Source organism: Ruditapes philippinarum, unplaced genomic scaffold (genome assembly GCF_026571515.1).
Source record: "Ruditapes philippinarum isolate M1 unplaced genomic scaffold, ASM2657151v2 ctg110_1_1_1_1, whole genome shotgun sequence".
NCBI lineage: Eukaryota > Metazoa > Mollusca > Bivalvia > Venerida > Veneridae > Ruditapes > Ruditapes philippinarum.
The window spans coordinates 358114-374871 of record NW_026856488.1 but is presented as its reverse complement, the minus strand read 5'-3'; the positions used below and the strand labels follow the sequence as shown (position 1 = coordinate 374871).

General features: G+C 33.5%; 1 protein-coding gene across 2 annotated transcripts; it reads right to left on the bottom strand.

The window, feature by feature from the left end:
• Nucleotides 1-1639: 1639 nt before the first annotated feature.
• LOC132746722 (endonuclease V-like) lies at nucleotides 1640-16742 on the bottom strand. 2 transcript variants are annotated; one of them, XM_060735959.1, is made up of 10 exons: nucleotides 16682-16742; nucleotides 16465-16519; nucleotides 15388-15492; nucleotides 14568-14647; nucleotides 9312-9421; nucleotides 8683-8857; nucleotides 7785-7897; nucleotides 7201-7269; nucleotides 5815-5943; nucleotides 1640-5477 (listed from the first exon to the last, which is right to left on the bottom strand). In XM_060735959.1, the coding sequence occupies exons 2-10, from the start codon at nucleotides 16479-16481 to the stop codon at nucleotides 5412-5414; spliced, it is 864 nt and encodes a 287-aa protein (XP_060591942.1). In that variant the 5' UTR covers nucleotides 16482-16519; nucleotides 16682-16742; the 3' UTR covers nucleotides 1640-5411. The 2 variants fall into 2 exon arrangements, with proteins under 2 accessions (XP_060591942.1, XP_060591941.1); XM_060735958.1 differs by lacking the exon at nucleotides 16682-16742 and having other exon boundaries at nucleotides 16465-16655.
• Between the last annotated feature and the right edge of the window lie 16 nt (nucleotides 16743-16758).

Below are 16758 nucleotides of genomic sequence, written 5' to 3'. Positions count from 1 at the left end.
AAGTTTATTGTAGAAAATATATATATAACAAAATAGAAAGTTAAAATAAAAAGATTTGTATATACAGAATATTATATGGAATTTACAATTCTAAGAGTAAGACTGTGCCAATCAGGAAAACTGACTGTTATTCCACAACAATGCACTCGAAATTGCTATCTATTTTCTACGTAAAAAACTTTAGTGCAGCTATCATTAGCAATAGCTGCATGTGACTGGCATAAGTTATGTACATGTATCCTGGTTACAATATTACCACGAGTATATTAGTTATGAAGTATTGCTTCTACATGGTAATTTATTGTCCCTGAACATGTTGTCTTATAAAATATAACATACACATTTTAGTAGTCAATAATTATGATGTACTGGGTCTGGTTATTTCATGAAATGAAAATCGTATTGGATTACGATACATTTAGAAAGTTAAATCATGTATGACAGTTCATTTAGAACTTTTTTTTAGAGATATAGAACTTCTAATCAGAATTTAAAATGAACACACAGTTATTTTTAAATGGAGAGGAAGCTTATCATGTCATAAACTAAAAATCTGTTTCTAGGATTGATTATCCCACAAGTACACATTTTCGTGAGATTTTCCATGACCATGTTTGACACAAGGAAATTTACCATGTTATCTAATATTTGTTATGGTAATCGTAAGAAGTGACCAAAAAATAAACTGAAATGAGAACTGTTGGGAGGACAGTAATGCTCGACTATTCTAAAAGTTGTCACAAGGGTGTTTCATCAAGTATAATAATGCTTACCTATATGAATACATAAAATTGTCCGAAAAGGTACAAAGGCTTGTTATTAAGATGTTTTATCGAGATAATCACTGCTTTATTATTATGAATACATAAAATTGTCCCCAAAAAAAGCACAAACCCTTCAGTAGTTATGGAGATAATAACCAGCTTACAACCAAAACCTTTACCAAGAATTTCTAAGCCGAAAAAGGGGCATAATTATGAAAACAAGAGGGCCATGATGGCCCTGAGGGCGCTCACCTGTATATAGGCCCCCCCCCACCCCCCCCCCAACGTTGCAGGGCCAATTTAAACCAAGGGCTTTTATTTGCACAAACTTGGTAGACACCCATAAGAAGATGTTTCATGCTAAACATCTAAGCTCTAGCTCATTGGGCTTTTTAAAAGAAGATTTTTTTAAAGTTTTTACTTTACACATATAGTTAAAAACAATGACACCCCTGGGGCCGGGCCAGTTTTGACCCCAGGGCTTTTATTTGAACAAACTTTGTAGACACTTACTAGAAGATGTTTCATGCTTAATATCTAAACTCTAGCTATTTGGGTTTTTTCAAAGAAGATTTTAAGTTTTTGCTATACACATATAAAGAAAATCAATGACCCCCGGGGCGGGGCCAATTTTGACCCCAGGTCTTTTATTTGAACAAACTTTGTAGACACTCACTAAAAGATGTTTCATGCTTAATATCTTAACTCTAGCTATTTGGGTTTTTTCAAAGAAGATTTTTTAAGTTTTTGCTATACACATATAAGGAAAATCAATGACCCCCGGGGCCGGGCCAGTTTTGACCCCAGGGCTTTTATTTGAACAAACTTTGTAGACACTTACTAGAAGATGTTTCATGCTTAATATCTAAACTCTAGCTATTTGGGTTTTTTCAAAGAAGATTTTAAGTTTTTGCTATACACATATAAAGAAAATCAATGACCCCCGGGGCGGGGCCAATTTTGACCCCAGGTCTTTTATTTGAACAAACTTTGTAGACACTCACTAAAAGATGTTTCATGCTTAATATCTTAACTCTAGCTATTTGGGTTTTTTCAAAGAAGATTTTTTAAGTTTTTGCTATACACATATAAGGAAAATCAATGACCCCCGGGGCGGTGCCAATTTTGACCCCAGGGCTTTTATTTGAACAAACTTGGTAGACACCCATTAGAACATGTTTCATGCTAAATATCTTAGCTCTAGCTCTTTGGGTTCTTTAAAAGAAGATTTTTTAAGTTTTTACTATATGCATATAGGGAAAATCAATGACCCCCGGGGCGGGGCCAATGTTGACCACAGGGCTTTTATTTGAACAAACTTGGTAGACACTCACTAGAAGATGTTTCATGCCAAATATCTAAGCTCTAGCTCTTATGGTTTTTTAAAAGAAGATATTTAAAGTTTTTTCTTTCGGTTGCCATGGCAACCAGAGTTCTGCATGGAATTAAATTCTTTGAACAATTTTTAAAGGTGACCACCAAAGGAACATTCCTGTGAAGTTTGGATGAAATTGGCTTAGTGGTATATGAGGAGATGTCATTTAAAGTAAAAGTTTACGGACGGATGGACGGACGCCGGACGAAAAGCGATCACGAGTTATAAGACTTGTGCCAATCATGTAAGATAATCACAGAGAACAAGTGTGTGAAGTTTCAATCCATTCCCATCAGTAGTAATGGAGATACCAGCTTACATGCAAAAACTTAACCAAGGATTTCTAAGCCGAAAAAGGGGCATAATTATGGAAAAAAATCAAGAGTTATGGGACTTGTGCCAATCATGTAAGATAATCACAGAGAACAAGTGTGTGAAGTTTCAATCCATTCCCTTCAGTAGTTATGGAGATACCAGCTTACATCCAAAATCTTAACCACAGGGACGCCTACGCCAACATATGGGTGACTGCTTTAACTTGATTATTCTGCGAACAGTCGAGCAAAAAATGTAATATAAAAGGCAAAAAAGATTGACAAGATCATTCTCGGTAAAGGATGAAAATGTAAAAACACATTTGATAACATAGAACAGGATGGCGGAAATTGGGTATAAATTTTACACCAGGTAAAATGCATAATCGTAACAAATTTACCAGAAGGTATAACATAAAATAAAGACTATGATATAAAATAAACATGTTTAAAACCATAATCAATAGGGATACTCGTAAATTAACAGATAATTATCACTACCTAACAAACGTACAACAAAAAATTGCACACAATTATACCAAAATTTACAGTAAAAAAGAAAATCACCAGTTATTTGCACCTACTTTACTCTCCGTTTGTGAATATATTATACATAAATGTAGAGATGAAACAAAATCTTGTGTGGCTCCATTGGTCTACATTTGATAAAGGTATAGTTATTTATTTTCTTTTTCCTTTTCTTTCTTAGTTTTCCTTAAACAAATTCTTACTTTTCCTTAAAAAATCTAAAATTTTGCAATTTTATTTTTATATACTTTTATAACTGTCTTTTGTATTGCATGCCCCAAGATGAGCCAAAATATTTCAATGAAATCGGAATTGAGAAAAGTGTACTAGGATTTTAAGAAAAGTAAAAATATTCAAGATTTATGTAGTGTTTTACATGTTATATGCGATTTTTGACTGATTTAACAGTATTCATCACCATATTTCTACTGTGTTACTAATGCAGTCAGGGCTTTTTTGCATATTTTGACCACAATTTGATAATTTACGTGAATTTGTAAGTGTGGTTTGCAATGTGTGAATTTCTTTCTTTGTTCACTTCTTAATATTTTACTATCAAATACGATTTCAAGATTTTCATGAATCTGGAGGCATGTTGCTTTAACACAGCACACCCCTAGGTCTGTGTATCACTAAGCTGTTAAGGAATTCAAAAAATTATTATAATAGTGGTAATCGGGAACTCGGCAAATGTGGGTTTTTCCCCCCCATCTAATCCTGAGGTGCAAACACATTTTCATAATCATAGCTTAGCAAATACATCAATAACAAGTGCAACAAGTTGAACACTATTGTGAAAGGAGCTACGATGGTAAATGTTTGTTTGTAACCTTGCATCAGATGGGGACCCCCCCCCTTTTTTTTGAAGTTCCAGGTAACAAACATCTAAGCGCACAAAATGTGGTCAAGTGTACAAATGAAGGGATTTAACCTAGCTTTAGACACTTAATATCTGCAAAATTTACCTGTAATATATTGATAATACAAATGTACACATATATTTCAAACTCCATAAATAACAGGTAGAAGAAGGTTGGTGATAAAAAAAAGAAAGAAATTGTTAAATTTGATGTTGGTCCAGACCAATAACTTGTGTGCAGAATTTCAGAAAATTTGGACTAAGAATAGCACAAAATACGATTTTCAATTAATGTTTAACCCATTACTGCACGAGCATTTGGTGAAAAATGGCTGTTTTCATTGAAAAGTCTCCTGTTACAAGTTCAAATTGCTATAAAACTATAAAACCTACTTTAATACTAATCAAACTTGGCACAAATGTTGACTGGACCATAGCCTTTTTAACAACATGCTCAGTCTTTCATTTCCTATTACCATGGCCGTGCCGAAAAAGAGTGCTCACTTTTTGAAACATCATTTCTCAAACAAAAACAAGACTTAGTGTTGGGGGCCTAAATATGGCATTTTTTCACCATTTGAGACAACAAAAAAGGGTGGGGGGGGGGGAGGGGCTGAAAAAGGCATTAAAAGGCATGTATATCGGGTAATGGGTTAAGGATTATACTATATGTCTTGATTATCTTTTTTATGTCTTTTTGTTTCAAGTGCTCCAGCTGATCTATGTAAGAAATTCAAATTTTATTTTTGATCACTTAAAATAGTAATTACACATGATAAGCCAAGGCACTATTATTTAATGTCATAAGGTACACTTAATATCACTAAGGCACAGTGATTAACCAACATCCCATTATTAACCATGGCACACTGATAAACCTAACTGATAAACAGTGCATTTCTACTGAAGGCACTGTCATTGAAAATCACCTTAAAACATGTTTGCATTGTCAATAAATATCACAGGCTGGAAGTTTGATATATAGAGGATATTTGTTTGTTTTGCATGTAAGATTGAAATATAATTTCACTGAATGAACACCAGATGCAATATTTTCACGAGTGGCGTAGCCACGAGTGAAAATATAATAGCTGGTGCTCACGAATGAAATATATTTCAATCTTATATGTAAAACAAATAAATTTTCTATTTATTTCATGTTTTTTAAGTGATTTTAAGTATTTTGTACTGATTTTGCCGCGTAACGTCGCGCATTCTCCTTTGTGACGTCATCATATCATGACGTCACATAATCAATTTTGAAATACAGTTCTGTTAAATTTCTCTAATTTTGATACATTTTTAACATGATTTATGGTGAGTTCGACTTACTTTTCCTAAAGAAGCAAAATTTACGTATGACGGCATTTATTTTTGCATGTTATTCCATTTAGTTATGATTTTCTTTTCATCCGCATTCAGATATAGTCCGGCTACAGTGAAAATTATATTTTATAAATTTCACTAGTGGTTTATCAGAATATAATCATCTGATATATTACAATAAAACACTGGAAAGCATGAAATAAATAAAGATCACAGAAACTATTCTCTAATTTATGAAATGTTTATCAAGTATTTGCAGCTGCCTCTGGTTTGAAATTGTCCCTCAAATATTCTCGTGAATTTATGTCAGCCTGAAAAATATGTAAATAAAATTCGATATTTTATAACCCTGATGAAGGCTCATGATAGTCGAAACATCCATTATCGCCATTAAATAAAACCTTAAAACTTATCCTGTATTGATTGTTTGTTCCACTTGTATCAATTTTCTGAAATATGTAAATCATCATAATCAATCATAAGTCAACTGCAAATTTTTAAAATTAACCTTTATTTATCAACGTTATGGCTAAACAGCCTTCTTCAGTTTAGATATATAAACAATAAACAGGAAATTATGTCAGCGTCCCATGACATCATCATTTATAGCAGATTTATTATTAAATTATATAATAATATATATATTACCAGTCTAACGGGTTCTGGTACCCTGTGTTTACAACATTTGTGAACCAGTTTTACAGCTGTATCCATGGTAACCAGGTTGCCAGGTGACACATAGACTGGATTCTTTGTATTATTGCAGCTACGTAATGCCTGACAAAAAAATAAGAATCTTTAGTCAGCATATATTGTAAAAAACTTCCAAATTAAATGAAATAAATACATGTAATACATGGGTAAATTCTCAACAGACTTAGCTTAAAGACATTTTCGAGAGTTTTCTAACAGACATATAGGCAGAATTAAAACTGTTCCAATGAATTTCTTTAAACTTGGCATGTTGTTAGAATATGATGACAGAAATATTCTGTCATGAAATAGTCAGAACTGTTTAATGGTTCAATCCTTCAATTCATTATAATTGTGTTGCATTGAAACTGTGAAATTTCAGTATATTGTTTTCATGTATACAAAACAGTAGTGTGTTATTAAAATACAAACTTATGGGAGATGTTCAATTTACTCATACTCTAATACAAGTATGTAGGCATTGGTTCTCTTCTTTCACATATTATTTTATTTACAAAATCTGTTAGCAAGATTTAGTTGCCTCCCTTTAACCTTTTACTTGTTGTAACCAAACGTGATATGCTTTTATCACCAGTATAGAGCCTGGTCAGCCGGCATATCCTTACAGGATTACCTGTCTTGAACCTGTTGGTAGCTAAATTCTTACATTTTGATATTGAAATCCTTCAGATGTCAAATGGACAGTTCTTAATTCAAAGCAAGACACATCTATAACCTAAACTAAGCAGCTTCTAGGGGCATGAGGGATGTTGCACTTTCACATTATCTCTCATGTACAGACTCAAACAAACCAAGTCTGCAATTTTCATGTAATTTTGTTAAGATTACGATCTTTCTCCACATCCTAATCAAGTTTACAATTAAATTCTCTTCTTTATCCTATTTTTGACTGCACTATCAAACTTTTACGATTTGGATTCCCTCCATTTCATTTTTATCTGAGGCTACAGATGTGCCAACGAAAACAACATACAATGTATTTGGTCAAGGGGAATATTTTAATCTGTAGGCTGAAAATAAAACCAATTACCCCCCTCCTGCACCCATCCCAACAGGAAAATTTACCCCAGTGCCTTAAAAATTTCCTGGGGAAAGGCATTTCAACCGATGATATGGATCATTTATCTGTTAATATTGAAAACCCTGCATTACCAACCTTAAACAACTGTAAATCAAGGATCAAGAACTTTAGTTCACTGCTGTTATTATACAATCAGACATGTTTAAATGCTATAAGAACTGAACAAGAATGATGGTAAAGTATCTAATGTAACAACAAGTACTCGAATAAGGTCAATATTTCACAAAATAAAATCTTACCATTCCTAAAGTTTTTCCTGAGTTACCTATCAATGGGAATGTGTCACCACCAGTGGTTAATGCTTCTATCTGTGATAATACAAATCAATTGCTATCTGTATGCATACTGTATACAATGTACAAAATGTTTAACTTAGTATAGGATTTTAAATTTTGCTGAGACACGTTTGTTTTGTTGTTTTATACAGGAGTTTGTTTAATTTGTGTACACATTAAGTTGTTTTGTCTGCTCATAAAAACATGGAAAGTTTTACCTTAGAAACAGGAGTTTCCTTTGTTCTTGTACACAAGAGTTTTTTTTTGACTTCCATACAAATACTATCAGTAGTGTTTACATTGTGCTACTCTAATTACAAATTATTTCACATTTAGTGCTACATTTTTCAGGTAATGAGTATCTAGCAATCTCTAAAACCATTATTAAATTCATATTTGCCCTTTGTAAAGAAATAAGAATTCATTCGTTTTTGAGGAATAATATGCCTTTAACACACACTGTCATATCATGCAGATTTTATGGCATCAGAAATGCCGCACAGGTATGAGATAAAAGTGGTATCAAGATAATTAGGAGTACAATGTACCTTTTGCTTATGCTCACTGTCATTTTCTAGACCATCCACCTGAAACAGTTTCTTAGCCACACCTATACATGGTAAATTCAAAATTACACCCATGTGACTTGCTGAACCAAATCCTGAAAATTAATTAGAATGCATCAATCTTTTTCATTTAAAAATATAGTTAATGTATTTCTTAGAAACAAATTTAAAGATAATAGTACTATACTAAACAATTTTTTAAATCTTTGCTTAGCTGTTATATACTAGATATGTAGTTAAAAATATGCCTTCACTTTAGAACCACCAAAAGTGGGTCAATGCAATTTCAATATTAAATACTTAATATGAGCACCAAACAGTTTAATATCCTTGTTTTTTTTACATATCAATCTGAGAATTTTAATTGTAAAAATATATACAAACAAACTAGAAATATGTCAAAAGGACACTGATGCCTACAGACTGATAGCATGACAGTCTGACGGATGGACAAGGCAAATCTATATGCCCCTTCCACCTTTAATAAATTTCAAGATGGGCAGAAACAATGCCTTTTCATACCACTTACAATAGTAGTTATATACCAACTTGATTTAATAAATTGAGTGACAGACTATTAGCTAAAAATATATATATATTTTTTTTTATCTGATTTTACATCACACCGACACAGCAGAGGTCATATAGTGACTCTTCAGGTGTAAGAAGACCTCAGGTGCCCAGCCATGCATTATTTCAGACAAGAACAGCCACCTGAGTAGAACATCTGATGTTCCATAGGCTGACTGGATAGCTTCCTCACATGAAAAAATCTGAAGTTCCTGGCAGGATTCAAACCAAAACCACTAGGCCACAAACACCCCTATGAAAAAATATCACTTACCATTAAAAGAATATAAGAAATTGAAAAAAAGAATACCTTTAGGATGCAGTATACCATTGCCATCCACCATAACAACGTGAGGTATATACTGCGGCTGATCTTTTCTTAACTTCTCAAACAGATCCACAATAAACGGCACTTCTCGGAAGCCAAGAAATCCCGGGATGTACGGCTCTGTTAATTGTATCATCTGACAGTCACTGTACACAGTCTATTTATGAAAATTAATCTGACGTTTAATGTAACATACATTTTTGATACAAGTAAGTTTAATAATAAGTTTACTACATACATGCACATGCAAAACTTCCAAGATGGCTCAACATTAAACGATAATTTCTTTAAAGGAGTGGGGCAGTCTTTTTAAAATTCGGGTATGGTTGTTTTTATATCATACACATTTTTCATTATCAATTTTTGATCAATCACCTTTTTAATAGCCTATCTTTTGAAATATATTACTAATTCAACTAAACTTAACAGTGAACAAATGAGCATTATATCACTATAATATCTTAGATTTCATTTCTAACTTCTTTTCCATATAAATAGTCATTTAAATATGGAAAAAACTAAAAAAAAACTTCAAATGAGCGTTCTTTAAGACTATTTATGTATGAAGGCTTTTTATAGAAATTAATGCATCTTGGGAAATAATTACCTACCTTGAGGTCAGGAAATGATAAAACAACTACTGCTGCACAAGCATTTACATCATCACCTTTCACAAATGATATATCTACACCAGCTACATAGTACATCTTCTTTACAGATTCTGATAACAAAGAATATACATGTGCATACATATACATGTATAATGTATTCAAAACAACAAAAACTAGAACTGCCACTATCATGGCTTGAATACCCCCGCATACCACTTTGTCAGAATAAACAGTGGCCATTTAGAGCTCAAGGACAACCTCCCTGCCAAATCTGAGGTTACTAAGACAGTGCATTGCTAAGTTATGTATTCTACATGCTTCAAATGTCAAAATCAATACATTGCGGACAGGACATTCTTTAGCGATTGAGAAGAAAAGCTTTTTTTTTGTCAAGGTCCCTGTGACCTTGACCTTTGACCCAGTGACCTCAAAATCAATAGGGGTCACCTTATAGTCATGATCAACATCCATACCAAATATGAAGACTGTGGGTCAAAGGAATCTTAAGTTAATGGGTAGACAAACTTTTTGAAGTCAAAGTCCCTATGACCTTGACCTTTGATCCAGTGACCTCAAAATCAAAAGGGGTCATCTACTAATCATGATCAACATCCATGCCAAATATGAAGACTGTGGGTCAAAGGAATCTAAAGTTATTGGGCAGACAAAGTTTTTGAAGTCAAAGTCCCTGTGACCTTGACCTTTGACCTGGTGACCTCAAAATCAATAGGGGTCATCTACTAATCATGACTAACCTCTATGCCAAATATGACGACTGTAGGTCAAAGGAATCTTAAGTTATTGGACGGACAAGCTTTTTGAAGTCAAGGCCCCTGTGACCTTGACCTTTGACCTGGTGACATCAAAATCAATAGGGGTCATGTACTAATCATGACTAACCTCCATGCCAAATATGAAGACTGTAGGTCAAAGGAATCTTAAGTTATTGGGCGGACAAGCTTTTTGAAGTCAAGGCCCCTGTGACCTTGACCTTTGACCTCAAAATCAATAGGGGTCATCTACTATTCATGACTAACCTCCATGCCGAATATGAAGACTAAGGGTCAAAGGAATCTTAAGTTATTGGGCGGACAAGCTTTTTGAAGTCAAGGCCCCTGTGACCTTGACCTTTGACCTAGTGACCTCAAAATCAATAGGGGTCATCTACTAATCATGACTAACCTCCATGCCAAATATGAAGACTGTGGGTCAAAGGAATCTTAAGTTATTGGGCGGACAAGCTTTTTGAAGTCAAGGCCCCTGTGACCTTGACCTTTGACCTAGTGACCTCAAAATCAATAGGGGTCATCTACTAATCATGACTAACCTCCATGCCAAATATTAAGACTAAGGGTCAAAGGAATCTTAAGTTATTGGGCGGACAAGAAAAACCGATGGACGGCCGGACGGCCGGACGGACAAGCTGATTCCAGTATACCCCCCTTACAAGTTTGTTGTGCGGGGGTATAACAAGAGCTGTCCGTAAGACAGCGCGCTCGACTTTTTTATTGCTTGCCAATAAAAAAAGTTTTTGCAGTAAAAGGCAATACAAGAATCTCTGTATTTTTAAAGTGAACAATGGCCATGAGCATTAAGATATTTAGTGAAGAATTATTTTATTATGACATAATTTATGGTAAAGTGAACAAGTGGATAGGAATGAATTTTTTTAGATTTTTTAAGTTTTTTAGTGCTTGCCTATAATACAAAACATTGACAGTTAAGGGCCATAATTCAAATAAAATCTTTGACAGAATTACCTTCTCCTGGACATGTTTGGGAATCATGATTGTAAACAAGTATTCCAACTTTCAAATTAATATCTCAAACAGTTCAGTCAAAAAGTGGACTGGTACTAAAAACTTAACCAAGATTCTAAGTCGATAAAAGGCCTTAATTTTTAAAACAAATCCTTGACAGAGTTACCTTCTCTTGCGTACAGATGGGGGTAATGATGTGAAATAGCATTAAAAGTTTCAAAGCAATATCTCAAAGGGTTAAGGCAATAAGTGGATTTTACCCATATTCAATGTATTTTCTAAGTCAAAAAGGGGCATAATTCTGTCAAAAACCTTGACAGAGTTATGTCCTCTTGTCTGTTGATGAAGGTCGTGATGGTAAACAAGTATGGTCAGTTTCAAAGCAATACCTCCAATGGTTTTGAAATAAAGTGAGGTGGTACAAAAAACTTAACCAAGCTCAATACACTTTCTAAGTCAAAAAAGGGCCATAATTCTGTCAAAAACCTTGACAGAGTTATGTACTCTTGTCTGTAGATGGAGGTTATGATGGTGAACAAGTATGGTAAGTTTCAAAGCCATACTTGTAATACTTCTGAAATAAAGTGGGGTGGTACGAAAAACTTAACCAAGGTGTGACGCCGACGCCGACGCCGACGCCGGGGCGAGTAGGATAGCTCCCCTTTTCATAGAAAAGTCGAGCTAATAACGGCAATCAATTTCATCATGAATCGTTGTTTTTGGGTGTTAAGTTGTACATGCATTGTAAAGATTTTAGGCTACTTTCATGATTTTACAGTTCAAAAAGGGCCATCATTCTGTCAAAACCCATGTGACAGTTATGGGCCTTGGACAGTGACAACCCCCCCCCTCCCCCTATATATTTATGCTCTTAAATAAGTGTGTGAAGTTTCAACCTTTTCCTTTCAGTATTTTGGAGATACCAACTTGCATAAAAAACAAGAACTGTCGGAGGACAGTATTGGCTCAACTATTCAAAAAGTTGTCACAAGGGTGTTTTATTGATTATAATAATGCTAGTTACCTATGAATACATAAAATTGACCGAAAAGGTAAAAAGGCTTGTTATTAAAATGTTTTATCAAGTAAATCACTGCTTTATTATTATGAATGCATAAAAATGTCCCAAAAAAGGCACAAACTCTTCAGTAGTTATGGAGATATCAGCTTACAAGCAAAACTTTACCATGAATTTCTTAGTTGAAAAAGGGGAGAAAAATCAGCCTAAATGCAAGATAGAATTATGGATCTTGGTCAGTGACCTATAATTATGATTCTAAAAGCATATGTGAAGTTTAAAATAAATATCTTTAATAGTTATTGAGATATGTAAAACTTGCATGTAAACATTAACCAAGAGACTAAGTAGAAAAGGGGAGATGAATCAGCCTAAATGCGAGTAGAGTTATGGAACTTGGTTAGTGACATACAATTATGACTCTCAAATTATGACCCTAAGTACATGTGTAAAGTTTCAAGTAAATATCTTTGAAGACCTTTAACCTTTAACCAAAATTCTAAGTTTCAAAGGGGCAAATAATTCTGCAAATATTGCAGGCAGAGTTATGCAATTTTGCAAACTGATGTACATTGTTACTATAAACAAGAGCTGTCAGAAGGACAGCGCGCTCGACTTTTTTAGTGCTTGCCTATAAAACAAAACTTTGACAGTTAAGGGCACACAAGACTTTAACTAGGAATTTCTAAGTACAAATCAAGAAACATTTTCACAGAGTTATCTTCTCTTGCTTACAGATAGGTCTCATGATGGCACATAAGAACTCCAACTTCCAAAAGTAATATCTCAAATGGTTAAGTCAACAAGTGGACAAGAATGAAAATCTTAACTGAGTTTCTAAGTTCAAAAAGGGCCATAATTCAAATAAAAATCCTTAACAGAATTACCTTCTCCTGCCCATGTTTTGGGACCATGATGGTAAACAAGTATTCCAACTTTCAAATTAATATCTCAAACAGTTCAGTCAAAAAGTGGACTGGTACTAAAAACTTAACCAAGATTCTAAGTCGATAAAAGGCCTTAATTTTTAAAACAAATCCTTGACAGAGTTACCTTCTCTTGCGTACAGATGGGGGTAATGATGTGAAATAGCATTAAAAGTTTCAAAGCAATATCTCAAAGGGTTAAGGCAATAAGTGGATTTTACCCATATTCAATGTATTTTCTAAGTCAAAAAGGGGCATAATTCTGTCAAAAACCTTGACAGAGTTATGTCCTCTTGTCTGTTGATGAAGGTCGTGATGGTAAACAAGTATGGTCAGTTTCAAAGCAATACCTCCAATGGTTTTGAAATAAAGTGAGGTGGTACAAAAAACTTAACCAAGCTCAATACACTTTCTAAGTCAAAAAAGGGCCATAATTCTGTCAAAAACCTTGACAGAGTTATGTACTCTTGTCTGTAGATGGAGGTTATGATGGTGAACAAGTATGGTAAGTTTCAAAGCCATACTTGTAATACTTCTGAAATAAAGTGGGGTGGTACGAAAAACTTAACCAAGGTGTGACGCCAACGCTAACGCCGACGCCGACGCCGGGGCGAGTAGGATAGCTCCCCTTTTCATAGAAAAGTCGAGCTAAAAAGTATTGTAAATTTCAATTGAATATCACAAGCAATAATTGAGATATTTGACTTTACAAAAAAACTTCAACCAAAATTTCTAAGTTATAAAGGGGCATAATTCTGTAAATATTATAGGCAGAGTTATCCAACTTGTCAATCTGATGTACATTGTTACTATAAATAAGTATTGTAAGTTTCAATTGAATATCTCAAGCGATAATTGAGATATTTGAATTTACAAAAACTTTAACCAACGCAGACGCGGACGCCGGGGCGACTACAATAGCTCTCATATTCTTCAAATAGTCGAGCTAACAAAAATTGTGACGCCCATGTGAGTACAATAGCTCTCCATATTCTTGGAATAGTCAAGCAAATAAAAAGTTCTGAAACCAAGTGCAGCACCAATGCCAACACCTGGGTGAGTACAATAGCTGTCCCTATTCTTCAAAAAGCTCAGCTAAAATGAGACATAACTCCAAACATATGGCTTCCACAATGAAGCCCCTTGTCTTACAACTGTTTTGTGTTAAAACATTGTAAAATGTTTGAATAATGGGCTACATTAAAGTTTTTGCTCCATCACCATAACAATCATAACAGATAAAACTTTCTTTGAAACAGACAAGCTAAAAATTGAGCTACCAACAGTATCAAGCCTGATTTTAGAGTAACACAGGTTACAGGCCAATATTTTAATTAAGTCTTTCCTTCATCATGTGTAATAAGTCAGGTCAGCTCATGTACAGTGTTAATGTACATTCATGCTGTTTAACCAGACTCTATACAATTTGGCTGGTCAATTTTAGTAATTTGATATCAAAATCTCTTAAATTAACAATTCCTAAAACTTAAAAGTCCACTATATAAATTAAGTACAGATTAAAATAAAGATATACACTGTATTATGGACTGACCAGGGTCACATGAACCAGCCATACATTTCAAATCTTCACTGTCTTCAAGTACCATCCTCTTCTTTAACTCTTCTTGTTCCCTGTAAAAATATACAGAATGCTTTTCCTGCCAATTTAGCTTAAAAGTGATACATAATTCAGGTCACTGGTTCCATCCTAAGGCAAGGCAATATTTTTCCATGACAACCAGCATAAGGTCTAGCGGTCATTTGTCCCTCACCACTGATTCAGAAAATCATGTGGGATATATAGTCTGTCATATGCCATCAATTGGTAGTTACATTTAGAAATCTTAAATGGATTGACAGCTGAGAATTATGGCAAAGTGTAAAAAGCAAAAACAAAAAACTTGCTTTTAAGTCAGATAGATCTCAGCAAATACATCAGCAGTCCTTTGTTCGTATATAATTATATGTATGAGAAAAAGAGATAAAATTAATTTGATTTTCTATCAATTTTGCTTGAAATTCTGTCAGATGATCATAAAAAAGTTAAAAAGAATTGACATATTGACACGGTGACAATAATTATATTATTACGATGGGCTATAATAAGCTACTTCCAAAACTGAAATTTATGATAAATCAATCCTGGTCTATATCAAACAATATGCAGTGAAAACATATTCCTTACGAACAAAATTTTTGGCATAAAACTAAACTAAAAGAAGCTGTACTTTTCACTTCTTCTTAATTTAATGCATGATATATTCTTGTTCATGAAACCAAATAATCACCTCTCTTACATCTCTTTGATTATTAAGATAATAAAAGTCTTAGAATACATCATCATGTTTAGAAAAAAATTTGAAATTTCTTACCTTTCCCATTTTTCTCTTACTTCATTTGACAGAAGTATTTCAGCTCTACTTGTCGGAATTTCTACTAAACCTAGCGGCTTAGCTATGTAGTTTATGAAACAGTTTCTAGAATAAAGAAATCTATGTGAACTTAAGTACATTACTGCACTTGTAATAACATTTATTTCACATATTTAATAAAATATAATCAGAGACATAGATAACAGAGATAAGCAGCTCCTGTATACTCCATTAAAATATCACCCACACCTATCAAAAAGGGTAAAATTAGGCATTTTGTAGCAAGTAAAACTTAATGGTTAAACATAATTTTGATCCTTTAATATTATATACCTTTTGAAAGGTAAAATCATAAAATTTTATCTATTGCTGCATGTTAAAATATTGGTAATTTTCCACGCATTTCACTTAGAAAAAAATAGCAAAGCATACCCACTGAGCCAGTTTTTTCTTCATATGAATAGTTTTGTAACAAAAATTATTAACTATTTCTGTTTAAAAATTGATGTATCATTTATTTAAATGGGAACTGTAAATATTTTTGCCTGCAGACATAGACAAATGCATAAGCTTTCAGAAAATGTATTATTTACTGAATTTGAAATCTAGTTAGTAAGATTTACTTGCTGCAAGTTTTAAGTTTAGCAGGCATGCATGATATTTTAACTGGATAAGAAGTTGCCTACCTTTGATATCTATGTCTCTGATATAACCAATGATCTTTTAGCATCATGTTATATAATATACATAAATCAATATTGGATCCTTTCATTTCCTGAGTCCAAAACATCCATATCAAATGCATATACATGTAGTACCTAATATAGGACACTGTTATGATTAGGTTTTTTAAGTCCGCTAATAAGTTTACAATACAACAAGTAATTAGTATCTCACGATGGGCAATGAAATTAATTATTGTCATTTAACTGAAGCCAAATGTGCCCTCTCACTTTGTTAAACTATTATAAAAAAAGTATTGTGTTTCAACTCCCCACAATAGGAAGCAATTCAAAATATTCATAAGAAGCAATTCAAAATATTCATAAGACCAAATGATTAAGACTAAATACTTACCTTAATGCAGACAGCATTCTGAGACTGATATACTCTAATTTTAATGAGCGCCTTACTGAAAAGGAATAAAACTAAGGAAATAAATGTTGGTTTATCGGCAATCAGAGTTTCTGCTTTAACGAAACAAATATGTTTAATGAAAATTAAACTATATTTAACATACTTTTAATACTAAAACTAATGTTTCATCCTTAGAAATGATAAGAGACCGCATTACATTTCACAGTTTTCAATCACTTTGCATCAGCAATTCACCTCTATATCACTTAGGCGCTTTGTTTACAAACGTCATTC